This window comes from Bactrocera oleae, chromosome 6 (genome assembly GCF_042242935.1).
Source record: "Bactrocera oleae isolate idBacOlea1 chromosome 6, idBacOlea1, whole genome shotgun sequence".
Lineage (NCBI taxonomy): Eukaryota > Metazoa > Arthropoda > Insecta > Diptera > Tephritidae > Bactrocera > Bactrocera oleae.
Window position 1 is genome coordinate 73,527,035 of NC_091540.1, and position 13,106 is coordinate 73,540,140.

The window sequence follows — 13,106 nt, forward strand, 5'->3', positions numbered from 1 at the left end:
AGGCCCATGTTGCCAATTCTCCTTTCTGAAGGGACAAATTTTTCAATTTCTGATTTTTAGCATTGTCGTGAAGAAGCAACTTAAGTTCTCTTTTTATCACACGATTTGTTATGATATAATAATAGTATTGTTGCGAACACGAATGCCAGAACAAAATAGAATTAACGATAAACTTCTAGAACCAACTAGATAGCGAAATTCGTAGATCTCAGAATGGTCTTCCTGGCGAAGCTTTGTTAGAGCCGTTTCACATTGGGACGCAAAAGAGTCTCAAACCAGTTTATTGTGGGCGAGGGGACGACGAGGAAAGACGAAGGGACCGTGCCACTCGTGTTCGGGTGGCACGCTTTGTGTTCTTGTTCGTAACAGCTCGCTGATACGCAACTCAGCATTCCTTTTCACTTTCAAATTCTTTGAATGGTTGCAAGAGCGCTCGGTTTCAAATGAATTCGATCGCAAATTTGAGTTCTGTTATCTATTTTTGTATGTATATGCAAATATGTATGCATAGAATAAAAGAAATATTATGACAAATTGTAAATAAGGAGAAAATTAAGATATAGATTATGGAGTAAAGAAATTATGAATTTTTAATACGGAGTAAAGAAATTATGAGTTTTTAATACTTAAAGATTAGGAAATTCCTATTATAAATTTGGCCTTGAAAATATTAGTAGCGGATATTCAATACATTCTTGTGGATTAGGGAATTCCCGTCTTTAGTATTTTTTGAAACTATTTAGCGGGTAGGTACTTGTATTATGCATATTGTTCTACCATATTCATGGTAATTCATTGCAAGCAAAATGTGTGACCATCATCTCAACATACAAATGAAATACGCAGCACGCAGTGTTGCGCGGTGTTGCGCAGTCGAAAATATTTACGAACATTTTGTGAAAAGGAATGCAGAAAAACTAGACTCGAGTTGCTGGACTCTTTTTGGCCGTGTGAATGCCCAGAGCGACACCAAAAGAAAATTTGAAAAAAATGCGACTCTTTTGAGTCCCTGTCTGAAACGGCACTTAAGGATCTACTATATAAGCGCTGCCGGACTGTGCAGCAGACATAGTTCTAATTAGAGTGTTGCCATGTAAAGAGCAGTTGATCTATAAGCAATAAGTTGTAAACTCGAATGACGAGTAATAAGTGTTATGTTGTTTGGATTAGAAATAAAGATTAGTGTATAGCCATTAAATTGTGACTTTTATTTAACTATCCAGTGATCGAACTCTAGAGTGAGTTACAAGGTAGACGTTTTATCGAGAAATATGTTACAGTATGTAGAACTTGAAACTAATCGCCCACTGGAAAATCGAATGTCAAGAGTCTATTCTTGATCGATTTCGGAAGGTAAAGGCCATTTCCGAAAAATCGATTTCGGAGTTGAATCGGAATCGAGTTTGCCATCCCTAGTCCGGCTTTTAGGACAAACAATAGTTGCCGATATCATTGTATAATCCTAGATTTCGACAATGGCCGATATACGATAATAGAATTGGGCAAACAATATAAACAAGTTATTGTAATTAATTTGTTATTTGCGCTTTGTAAGCGCAATGTATTCTTCTGCCAAAAAGTTACAACGAGTGTTATCCTCACAGGAAATCCGTAAGACATTCATTGACTATTTTAAAATAAACCATGACCATAAATTTGTGCGGTCCAGTCCGGTAGTGCCATTCTGTGACCCGACCGTGGCATTCGTTAACGCTGGTATGAATCAAGTAAGTGTAATGTTATGATATAAAGCATAACAGTTGTTTTAATGTATATATCTAGTTCAAGTCAGTTTTCCTGGGTAAAGCTCAACCGCCTTATCCCCGAGTAACCAATTCGCAAAAATGTGTTCGAGTTGGTGGTAAACACAATGATCTTTCTATTGTCGGCCAGGATAGCTATCATCATACTTTTTTTGAAATGTTAGGAAATTGGTCTTTTGGAGATTATTTTAAGGTACATATAATAAAATATAATAAAGGTTTTTTTCTTCTATAATTAACAATTTTATTGAAACAGCGTGAAGCCTGTGAACTAGCCCTAGAACTTTTACGTGGTCCGTATAACATCGATCCAAGTAGATTATATGTAACATATTTTGCAGGCGATAAGATACTTGGTTTGCCAGCGGATTTGGAATGTTACGAAATATGGCGTAGTTTAGGGTACATCAAAATTATAATTTAAGTTGGTATCATATTTTGTTACATAATAATTTCTAAACAGTTTTCCCGTTGAAAGAATATTACCATTTGGTTGTAACGAAAATTTTTGGGAAATGGGTGCGACTGGCCCATGTGGTCCCTGTACAGAAATTCATATCGATCATTGTCCAACAAAAGGTCATGAACGGGCGAAGTTCGTTAACACTGACAGATCAGATTTAACCGAATTGTGGAATTTGGTTTTCATACAATACTATCGGTAAATTCATTTTATTTTAAATTTTTCGAAAATGTTATATAATCAGGATTTCGATTTAGAAACGAAAATGGATCTGTAACACAATTACCCGCACAACATGTAGATACAGGCATGGGATTCGAAAGACTAACTGCCATTTTACAAAATAAATCATCCAACTACGATACAGATCTTTTCATGCCAATTTTCAACGCCATTCAAAAAGTGTGTTCTTGATGATTTATAATTTAGTAATCATATATGTACATATGTTTAAAATACTTGGTTCTTGTTAGATAACACACGCACCCCATTATGGTAGTAAATTCCCAACCCCACTAGAAGACGCTACACTGGACACTGGATATAGAATTCTAGCAGATCATACTCGTATGATATCGATTTGTTTAGGTGATGGAATGTTACCGGATCAAAAGTATATCCTTTACACAAGAAATCAAATTAATATCTAAATTTCCTAATCATTATTTTAGCCAAAAACTACGACGGGTTTTACGCAAAGCATTTACCATAAGTGAAAATATATTTAAATATGAGGAGTTGGTATCACAACTTATTCCTTTAGTAATAGATACAATAGGTATGGCGTATCCGGAATTGTATAATAAGCAGAGTTCCATACTCGAGTTAATAGCTCATGAACGCGAAATATTCAAGGCATTGCGAGAAAGCTCTTCGAGGGCATTTGCTGAGATCCTAGTGAAATACCCCAACCTGGAAGAAGTTGATTTAATGGAATGTCCCGGCTTTGTGTCAGCTTATCGAGATTTTCAAATTCAACGGGAAACATTTAATAACAATATATTACCCGGTAAATTTCTGTTCAAACTTACGGATACTTACGGTTTAACTGAGGAAAATTTCAAAAGACTTGCTGAATTAGAGAATATGGAATGTGATTTCAATGGTTACTTGAAGGAAATAGCGAAAGCAAAGCTAAGATCCAAAGCTTACTTAAACGATGGTGGCAGTGAAAACAAGCTAGAAAATCAACATCAGATAAACGAAGCACTCCTACTTCTTACGCAGAAACTGAATTACACAGATAATAGTACGAAATATAATTATAGTTATGATATAGATAAAAAACGGTATAATATTCCTTGTGTTTCGGCCCGAGTTACTGGTATGGTATTTCAAGGCAAAGAATCAAACACAGTGTTATTGAATAACTCACAATCCGAATTATTATATGTGGCGACAGACATCACAAACTTTTATCATGAGTCTGGTGGACAGCAAGCTGATATTGGCACCATGCTTTTAACATCTGAAACAAATGGCGAAATACTTGAGTTGCCTGTCAGAGAAGTTAAAGCTATGAATGATTGTATTATACATGTATGTGATTTGTCGAATGTTGAAAAGGATTTTATATTGAAAACAGATGCTCATATAAAGCTCTTAGTAGATGCTAATCGCCGTCAGCTGACAACATGTCATCACACAGGTATGTAGCCACAAATACAAATGTACATATATATTTAGATATATCTAGTCATGATAAAATCATTTGATTTAAGCAGAATATAATAGCCTTTATGATTGACAATAAGAAAATTGCTAGTGATATTCCCTATCAGTTAACATATATGCATATATGTATCTTAATCAAAGTGCTTGGACCGAAATAGAAGTTGCATATAGACACTACTCCTTTTCCGAATACATTGTAATAAAGTGATGTCGATTGGAATTAATTTTGGATTTAATTTTGGAGAAATTATAACTGGGCTGAGCTTTGGAAGCACTGCATGTAGTTGTAATGCTTAAATATAAACATAGTTGCAGTGGTGATCAAATTGAATTTCATCGATTTCTCTTGATTAATTAATTTTGTTTAAATTCGATTTTAAGAGTAAAGTTTGTGAATCCATTTATTATCTAGCAATCCATTTGTTAAATGCTGCCATCCGTTCGCTGTTCAAAAAGGTCACGTATCAAGTCTCCAGTGCCGTTACGACTGATAACTTCAAGCTTGAAGTAGGTCTAATTGGTAAACGCATTAAAAAGGAGGATATTACACAGCTGGAAGACATGATTGTGTAAGTAAGAAACTAAATCCAAAATAAAATTTTTTAAACCAAGCGTGTTCGGGTTTATACAAATAGAGGTACCATAAACTCAAAAGTGCCAGTGGATGTGAAGATCATAAACGCCAGTGACGTATTACAACAGGACGATATTACAATGGTACCTGGGGAAATATATCCTGAGTCTGGACTACGATTGATAAGCATAAAATGTGAGAACCCTCAATTGTTTTCCAAGGAGTTGTGTTGCGGAACTCATGTGACAAATACACAAGAAATAGAATATTTTTGCATCACGAACCTTAGACAAACGAATCGTGCACGATTTTCTTTTACAGCAGTTGCAGGAGGACCCGCAGAAAATGTATGTCAAGGCTTAGATGATGAGTATTCAAAATTTTTTAAATTTAACGGTACAAAATCAGTCGTGTTTTATAGGCATTAAGAATAGCAGCTCTCTTACAACACCGCGTAGACATGCTTGATGAACAGTTTAAGACTGATAAAGTTACAAATGCCACTGAGATTGAACTGCAAAAGATACGCCACAATTTGATACATATGGAAGTTGCGTTACCATACGTTTTTAAGCTTAACACCATAGCACGCATTAATGACATGCTCAAAAAGCTTAAGGAAACAACCCGGACAACTTTAAAGTAGGCAAATTATTTTGTATTCATTACATAGCATTTCTATTTTTCCATTATGATAAAATATTGCAGAGAATTTGTCGAGGTCGAAATGAAAACGTTATTACAAGAAAAATCTATTAAAAGTCATCCCTTCATTGTGCATTACATCACAAGCTCAGCACTGGTCGAGGAGGTGCCACTGCAAAGGGCTACAAAACTTTGTACCGACCGTCCGATACTTGTAGCTAGCATGTGTGATAGCATCGTTAAAGCGCGTTGTTGTGTGCCCAAGGTATTGCAACCAATTAAGAACCGTTTTATTTTTCAACAAAGCATTTGTGTACATATATGAATGTGTTATTTATAATTACAGAAATTTGTCAGCGATCATTTTGATGCCGAACAATGGCTAAATGAATTCGCAGTGGTTTTTAAATCGCAAGTTTCAGCACCAAAGGGTCAAAACTCTGCAGAAGTATGCAACATGAAAGGCAGAAAAGTGTCCACTTTATTCGAAGAACAGTTAGAGGAAGCCATCGCCAGGGCACAGACTTTCGCCTCTCAACACCTTTTGTTGTGATTTTAGCTTTACAAACTCAAAAAAAAAAACACACTTCAGTAAAAAAATTACATGTGCAAATTTTTTGTTTTCTGAATTTGAGTTATGAGTAAACTTATTATTTTGTATGGATGTTCAGCGCTTTGTATAGTAAATATGAGAGAATTGGAACTTAAATGTAATACCTCTGAATTGTGAATTTCGAATCACAATCGCTTTATAAGTTTACAAAAATGAACGCATAGTGCTTGAGTAACGAAATATTCGGTTTCTCCAAGAGCTACTCCTAATCTCAGACTTCTTATTAAGGATCTCTGGAATATATCCATGCCACACAAAAATATTTCCTATTAAGTGTAAAATAATATATGGTATTTTGGTTATCCGTGGAGATGGATCAAATACGTTGTGTATTTCATAGAAATAAAACCAAAAAAAAAAAAATTTCTTCAAAACCTTAAAAGCATTGCACATAAAAATACTTCACAGGGTTATTATTATATTCGCTGTTTTACTATTTCATAAAAATTAGGATAAAATATTCTAATGAAAACATTTTCGGGTGTAAATAAATATTCAGCGATATTTCGTTTTATATTTTAAACATTGCATTTACAATTTTTTCCACTTCTAATAAATAACACAAGAACGTTTCTCTAAGGAAAACGTCCTAAACATTAACTTAAAAATAGGATTATTTAAGCTAAAAGTTAAACATCGTTATGATCCTCTTCATATTCGTAATCATCGTATTCGTCATCTAAAAAATATCAGAAAACATAGTCATAATTATTGAAGAAAACAAAAAGCAACAGCTAAGTTTTAGTACCATGTTCTCTTCGCTTCCTCGCATAAGCTCGCTTTGCTACTGGTGCTTGATCGGTTTCGCCGTGCAGCAGCGAGTTTCTATAGAGAACAAGTGGTTGCCATTCTTCAGCTCTGCTCGATGGCATAGCCGGTGATATGCGTCGATCAAGAAAACTCAGTATTACTTTTTTATCCTGCTTTAACAATTTATTGTTAAATTCGTTTAACACCTCAAGAAATAAAAGTCGTGTAGGTGCCGCAACTGGATCTTCAGGAACATCACCGACGGCAAAAAGTATACCAGCTCGATGTAGAGCGATCACCGGTTCGCGATTCTTAATTGCATCAAAGCCAAATGTCAAGGCGAAACGCTTTGCTAATTCCTTTAAGTCGGAAAAATCATGCGAGCTTTTGGAAATTATACCATTTTCAGACTGCTGCAACAATTCTTTGAACACTGCTATCAAGCTAAGGAGCAGTGTCAAGGCGAAGTTTATTTTATTTATTTCGCGTGCCTTCCCAAGGGTAGCTTTAATAATGTCGCCGTACTCATTATAACACTGAAACGAGATTCATAATTCGAATTGAAATAAATTTAATAAAAACTAATACCAACATCGTTCATTAACACGGGCCACCAGGGTTTACTTACCTTCACATAGTGTTTAAACATTCCTGCCGCACTCTTTGTGGGTATAATATTATAAACAATTAGTTTGCAAAATGAAGCCAGAAAGTTGCGCTTTTTGTGTAATTCCTCAATTCGTGTCTCGTCTTGAACAACTGCAATGAAATATACGCACTTTAACTTAAAAAATATAAAGAGCTCTTAGATACCTTCTTGTTTGATTGTAAAAACGTAATGTTGAACAAAGTTATTTAAAATTAGCTGTTCGTCTAGTGTTGACTTATACTCCAGAGAGCGTAAATTTTCATTCTCGTTTTTCGAAAGCTGATCAGAAAATACAATCAAAATATCACATATTGACTGGTAAGCCTATTATTTAGAAGCAAAGATAATGAAAACATTTATAAATATTAGTACATGGTAAACAAGTAAAAAATAACCAACCGATTCTTGGATTTGCTCCGTTGGCCCGTCCCTAGTTAATTCAAAACAAGCTGCCATATATTTTACCAAGTTATCGCGCAGTTCAGCGCTTACCATGACGACGTTATTACTCTCGCATTGGTTTTCAACAAAGTATAGACCCCAACTTATGGAGAAATAACATGCTTCGATGCAATATATTAGCGCTTCATTGGGCAATGTACGACCAGGATTTTCTTTAGATTGACATTCTTCCACGTCTTGGAAAATTGATTCGAATAAGTTCCAAGGGTTAAGATTGTGTGAGGCGTAGAGAATGGATATAACTTTTAACGAAATTGTAACATTATAGATTTCATCTTCGTTGGGTAGTTCGTCGCCTGAATATAATAATTTAATTAACTAAGACTCTTTTGACGCAAATTTGCAATTTATTTACTCACCTGCTATTAAGTTACGCCAGTCATCGATAGCGTCTTTATATTTGTTGACCGCATTGTCGATAATATTTGAACGCGCTACATCACACCGGGTGTAGGTGGCACTACCCTCGGTGCATAAGTACTCAAGTGTTTTGGCACAAGTTTCAAGCACTTCACGGTCCGTATGTACAAACATAATATAACTCATTTTATCCAACAGTGCCTGTAAGTTAGATTCTTGTCGATTTGTAGTATATATATCCAATTCAAAGTATTGCGGTACAGCCAGAAGGTTTGCTAATTTCTCACTGTCTGCTTGGTATTTCTCCAACAAAGGAGGAAGTGTTAAAATAAAATGTTCCGTTAACCGTACTTTTTCATCTTGAATAGCTTTTAGTTCCTTTGAACTCAATGTTATTTTACGGTTACTCGCACGTCCAACAGGAGCCTCACCTGTCGCCGACTGTTTCACACTGCTTACCATTATCTCAATAAGAGTGGATTCTTGCTTATTATCCAATACCTCTTCGTTAATTCCGGGTTCTTCGAGCAGTAAATCAGTCATACATTCCCAATCTTTGACCATGGCATTGTTGTCTATGAAAGAGTCCACCAGATAGGCGCCATGTTCATGCAATTCTGACTCGATGAAGAACTGCACTAAATCTCGTATCAAAGGCGTATTGGGTAGACGTATTTTTCCGCGCCTAGTCTTGGTTTCCTCCATATCCGTCGTTAAATGGAAAAGACGTACATTCAAAAACTCTGCCGCAGCTTGCGCTACTCCGCGATGAGAAGAATAAACAAGTTCATATACAATTTCACAATCTTTATCTGCCAATATGTCAGGATGTATTCTAAAAAGTTAATTTGCATTCATGAAATAAATTATTCAAGAACAAAATAAATAATTTACTTTAAAATACTGATAACCAATTTCACTGCATGAACTGCTACTTCAAATTCTTTATCCAATGTCATGGCGACAATTCGGTCTTTAAATTTTGATGTAAATAGCTCCAATTTCCCTTTCAATTCTTCTTTATCATATAAAGGTAACAGGGCTTGTAAGCAACGAAGGCGGACTTCGCCAACTTTGTCATGCAATGTCCAACCGATATATTTCAAATAAGAATCATCTAAAAAATTTTGCGGATAGTTTTCCATCCATACCCCAATTTCCGCCATACAAATTGCTCGAATATCTGGTAATGTATCCCTAAAGAAAATTTTTTAAAAAATTAACTTACTAATTTTGTAACTATTACTTTATAAGTACCTATAACGATGTACGAAAACGGACTTAAACATGTAAGTTAACATATTCTTAATTTCATCCATATTCTCTTCAAGCTCAGCACGTTTTGTCATCAAAGACTCCAGCCGGTCAGTTGCCCGACGGTCTCGCGACTAAAAACGTTTTATTTTAATAACGTTTTTAATATGTCTAAATACAAATACTTCGTACCTTAACACGTTCAGCTTCATACTGTTTAGCAGCATTTTCAAAGTTATTAGATACTAGTAATGCTACATCCACCAAAGCTGTCATTAACTTCATTGCTGCCAAAGTGGCTGTATGTCGAAAGGCGCGCACTTGGGAATCAGACAGGCCCGTCAATAGCGATATTACGTTATCCATAAGAAATTGATCATATATAATGGAATATTGACATTGTTTAACCAAAGTTTGAACAAAATCACAAAAATTCATTTTAAATTTCTTCCATTGTTGGCCAGGCATTATTAAAGGATATTCACCGCTTTCCTATTGTATTGAAATAAAAATGAAATTAAAATAATTCCTAATGCAATAATATATAATATTCATGTAACCTCGTCAAACTCCTCTGTCATTTTTCGAATCACCGCAGTATGTTCCATTGGATGAGGCATATCTTCAGATATTTTACCCTTACAACCACTTGCATTTATGAAAAATTGCATTAGAGCTATAAGTGCAGAATCACGGTTTTCTTTGTATTTTTCGATCCAATCATCAACAATACTCTAAAACAATTTTGAAAGTAAGCCTAGTATTCGAATTTTTATTGTTTTCACTCACCGCTATAGCTGACTTTGAATGTCGCACAATGAAGTACAAACTGTTTTCATCAGTAGTGACGTCCCTTTCCATATCCACCCTCTCCTGTTCCTTTTCAATATGCTCCTTTCTTGGTCTATCAACACGTTCACGGCGTTCACCTGGGGGTTTACGGGGACCCGGTTGCTTTCGTTTGCGGGCAACTGGAGCAAAAAAGTCGTCTTCATCGTCGTCTATTATTGGCGGTTTATCACGGATTCCTCCTCTAGCGCGAAGGCGAGTCATACGTTTCATTGGACTATCTCCATCTGAAGTACTTTCATTTAGCCCTTCTCTATAATTTTAACAATTTTTCATGAATGTACAGTCAAACCAATTCAAACTAAGTTTATTTACCCATGTTCTTCGTACTCTGGAGGCGGATCATTCATTCGAATTCGCTTCCCACCTCGTCTTGCCATCATAATATTGAGATTTACAATCAATATTTTATTCGTTCAAATATTTTAATTTATATTTTATTGTTGAACTATAACACAACACCATTTCTTACATATATCTACAATGCATTTTAGATACATTCAGATTAAGCATTATAGGATTGATAGTAATATATCGATAGATCGAGTTAAAAGTCAAATCTGTCGATTTTTACGATTTATATATGAGCTGCATTATTGTAAATTGATGTTTTTCATGGGTTTATAAAATTTAAAAACCAGAAATAGGGTATTTATTAAAAAATTATATAAAATGTGTCAGTCCACTTTATAATGAAATATTTTAGTTTACTTTATAAAGAGTCCTTTAAAAGTAGTAAATTCAATGATTGATGTACATATGTTTGATCGATTTACTTCCTTAGGCGCTGCCAGTTTGAACTTATCTTTTGGCGCCAAATCCAAGCGACACAAACAAAACATATGGTATGTATCTGCTTCAGATTTTTTCTTTTTGTTAGTCGTATACTTCATTTTTTTATCATTGTTTTTAAACTAAAACTTAGAAAATGACTTCTTTGAGCTTAAATATTCTGCCAGAGCACTTAAAAAGTGAAGAAGGCGGTGTTTTCATTGCATCTTTAGAAGATCCGAAGTTGTGGAGTGAAATTCCGTTGCTTAACTACACCGCATTGCATGACTTGAAGGACATGAATATTGTGAGGTTTAGAGGAATGATTCAAGACATGCTAGACCCTGAAATGTACTTGGAACGTTATGAAATTGTTAAAGAAGATAATACTTGTAGAGTCCAAGAAGGTAAATTTAGAGACTGTTTGTTGTTAAATGAAGGCGAACGTGTAAATCATGATGCTAAGGAAAATGTTCACGGTGAGCGTCGTACCTTTTTTGTTATTTCCATACCCGGTTTAAATAACTGGTGCCAAGAATATGAATCAAAGTGTAGTCGTAACAATTTTCCGAAGCCAGTGGAAACGGAAAAAACAGGAGGTAAAAAGCGTTCCGCACCTATGGAAGAAGAGGATATACATGTCGAAATCGATACAACTGTCAGACATGCTGTTGATTATGATGTTAATAAACGACAACGTATAGGAGAAAAATTAAATAACGCATTTGACAACAATGAAGTTAATCACACCTCAAATTCGGTAATTGGTATGGAATACCACTTAAACTCGCCAATTCCAAGTCGCCCTAGTAAAGCTTGTATGGTTAAAATATACAACGACTTCGAAAAGTTTAAATTAAACACTATTATTGATGTGGTTGGTTTTCTCTCGGTTAATCCAGTATTGGACGCCACAACAATGGACGTGGATGCGTTTGATAATATAAATGAGATTCAAGCGCAAAACCCACCACCATCATTAATACCCCGACTTCATGCAATAGCGGTACATTGCTTGCCACATCCAAATCCTTTATTGGATGAGAGACTGCTGTCGAATTCGCAGACATATAGTATAGGCTTACATGGTTTCAACATGTTATCTGTAGGCAATGAATTTCGAATATTCTTAAAGCTATGTCTTTTCAATGACAATTTAGCTGCGGAATATCTCTTATCTCACCTAATATCTACAGTGTAAGTAGAAGTAGTTTGTAAATGATAATTTTACAAATATTTACGAATATACATATGTATATATTTAAACATTCGCAGTTATTGCAGAGCTGAATCTCGATGTTTGGGAAGATTTCTCTTAAATCTCTTTAATATACCACAGAATCGTATTCCAAAATATACGAAACAAGTTTACGAGTTATTGGACTTGATAATACCAGCCAGCCATTATATTACAATGACAGCGGAGACAATGAACGAATCAACTTTTGGACCAAAGTAAGTTCCCACAGTTAAAGGCGAAATTTATTTATTTTCTTATATAACACTAATAGAAAGGATTATGAAACCAACAAGTTAGTCTCAGGAATGCTACAGCTTGCTCCACAAACACATCTTGTGATAGATGAGACATTTACTAAATCTGATTGCCTTAACAGCAATGGCATTATATCAATGCAAATTCTTGGACATGTTATGAAGCATCAGCAGTTGAAATGCAATTTCCAGTATTATGAAATTGATTATGAAGTCGATATTCCAATATTGTGTTTCAGTGAAAAGCAAAGTATTTTGCCGGTAAGGTTTTGTTTAAAATATGTTTTTCATAACACAAATATTTGTTTATAGTACGATACATTTGTACCAATCGAGTATGATGACCAATCAGTTGCAGTAATTGAGGAGTCGCTCAAGGCAGCTAGGCACTATTTGAATCCAACCCGATTGAATCAATTTAGGCGGTTTCTGACTATGGCTAAACTCACCGAATTTAATGTGAATCCAGCTGAGAGTGAAATGATTCAAAATGATTTTGTAGAAATGCGTAAAAATAAAAGCATTCGCGATGCCGAAGAGTTACATCATTTGTTGGTATTTACTCGACTATTGGCTATTGCACGAGGCAAAAATATGCTTGACAAGGATGCATGGGAACAAGCCAAACAAATGGAGTCGATTCGTCAGCAAAGATTTACAAATAGAGAAGGAAGTTGTTAATTAAAATTTGTTCATTGTAGAATGACTTTTTGATGGCAACCGTTTTAGTTTTCATTTTCGTTTTGTTGTAAAAAAAATAAATCCATCACTTAAGTAAAAAACCT

At 35.0% G+C, this 13,106-nt stretch overlaps 3 protein-coding genes across 5 annotated transcripts; 2 read left to right on the forward strand and 1 right to left on the reverse strand.

The window, feature by feature from the left end:
* Nucleotides 1-1,415: 1,415 nt before the first annotated feature.
* Nucleotides 1,416-5,732, forward strand: AlaRS-m (alanine--tRNA ligase, mitochondrial). 2 transcript variants are annotated; one of them, XM_014234938.3, is made up of 12 exons: nucleotides 1,420-1,727; nucleotides 1,783-1,956; nucleotides 2,020-2,165; nucleotides 2,227-2,424; nucleotides 2,484-2,628; nucleotides 2,700-2,839; nucleotides 2,898-3,874; nucleotides 4,313-4,469; nucleotides 4,536-4,821; nucleotides 4,896-5,116; nucleotides 5,183-5,384; nucleotides 5,466-5,732. In XM_014234938.3, exons 1-12 carry the CDS (start codon nucleotides 1,560-1,562, stop codon nucleotides 5,670-5,672), a joined length of 3,021 nt encoding a protein of 1,006 aa, XP_014090413.3. In that variant the 5' UTR covers nucleotides 1,420-1,559; the 3' UTR covers nucleotides 5,673-5,732. The 2 variants fall into 2 exon arrangements, with proteins under 2 accessions (XP_069968287.1, XP_014090413.3); XM_070112186.1 differs by lacking the exons at nucleotides 5,183-5,384; nucleotides 5,466-5,732 and having other exon boundaries at nucleotides 1,416-1,727; nucleotides 4,883-5,099.
* Nucleotides 5,733-6,214: 482 nt separating this feature from the next.
* SA1 (stromal antigen) lies at nucleotides 6,215-10,562 on the reverse strand. 2 transcript variants are annotated; one of them, XM_014234937.3, is made up of 12 exons: nucleotides 10,372-10,562; nucleotides 9,997-10,309; nucleotides 9,768-9,941; nucleotides 9,400-9,699; nucleotides 9,211-9,341; nucleotides 8,848-9,150; nucleotides 7,953-8,788; nucleotides 7,531-7,889; nucleotides 7,296-7,455; nucleotides 7,111-7,232; nucleotides 6,481-7,018; nucleotides 6,215-6,411 (listed from the first exon to the last, which is right to left on the reverse strand). In XM_014234937.3, exons 1-12 carry the CDS (start codon nucleotides 10,437-10,439, stop codon nucleotides 6,362-6,364), a joined length of 3,354 nt encoding a protein of 1,117 aa, XP_014090412.1. In that variant the 5' UTR covers nucleotides 10,440-10,562; the 3' UTR covers nucleotides 6,215-6,361. The 2 variants fall into 2 exon arrangements, with proteins under 2 accessions (XP_014090412.1, XP_014090411.1); XM_014234936.3 differs by having other exon boundaries at nucleotides 7,111-7,241; nucleotides 10,372-10,561.
* Nucleotides 10,563-10,883: 321 nt separating this feature from the next.
* On the forward strand, nucleotides 10,884-13,103 carry LOC106617585 (mini-chromosome maintenance complex-binding protein). The gene is made up of 5 exons (XM_036363958.2): nucleotides 10,884-10,901; nucleotides 10,982-12,024; nucleotides 12,103-12,282; nucleotides 12,339-12,582; nucleotides 12,634-13,103. The coding sequence occupies exons 1-5, from the start codon at nucleotides 10,899-10,901 to the stop codon at nucleotides 13,000-13,002; spliced, it is 1,839 nt and encodes a 612-aa protein (XP_036219851.1). The 5' UTR covers nucleotides 10,884-10,898; the 3' UTR covers nucleotides 13,003-13,103.
* Nucleotides 13,104-13,106: the final 3 nt, after the last annotated feature.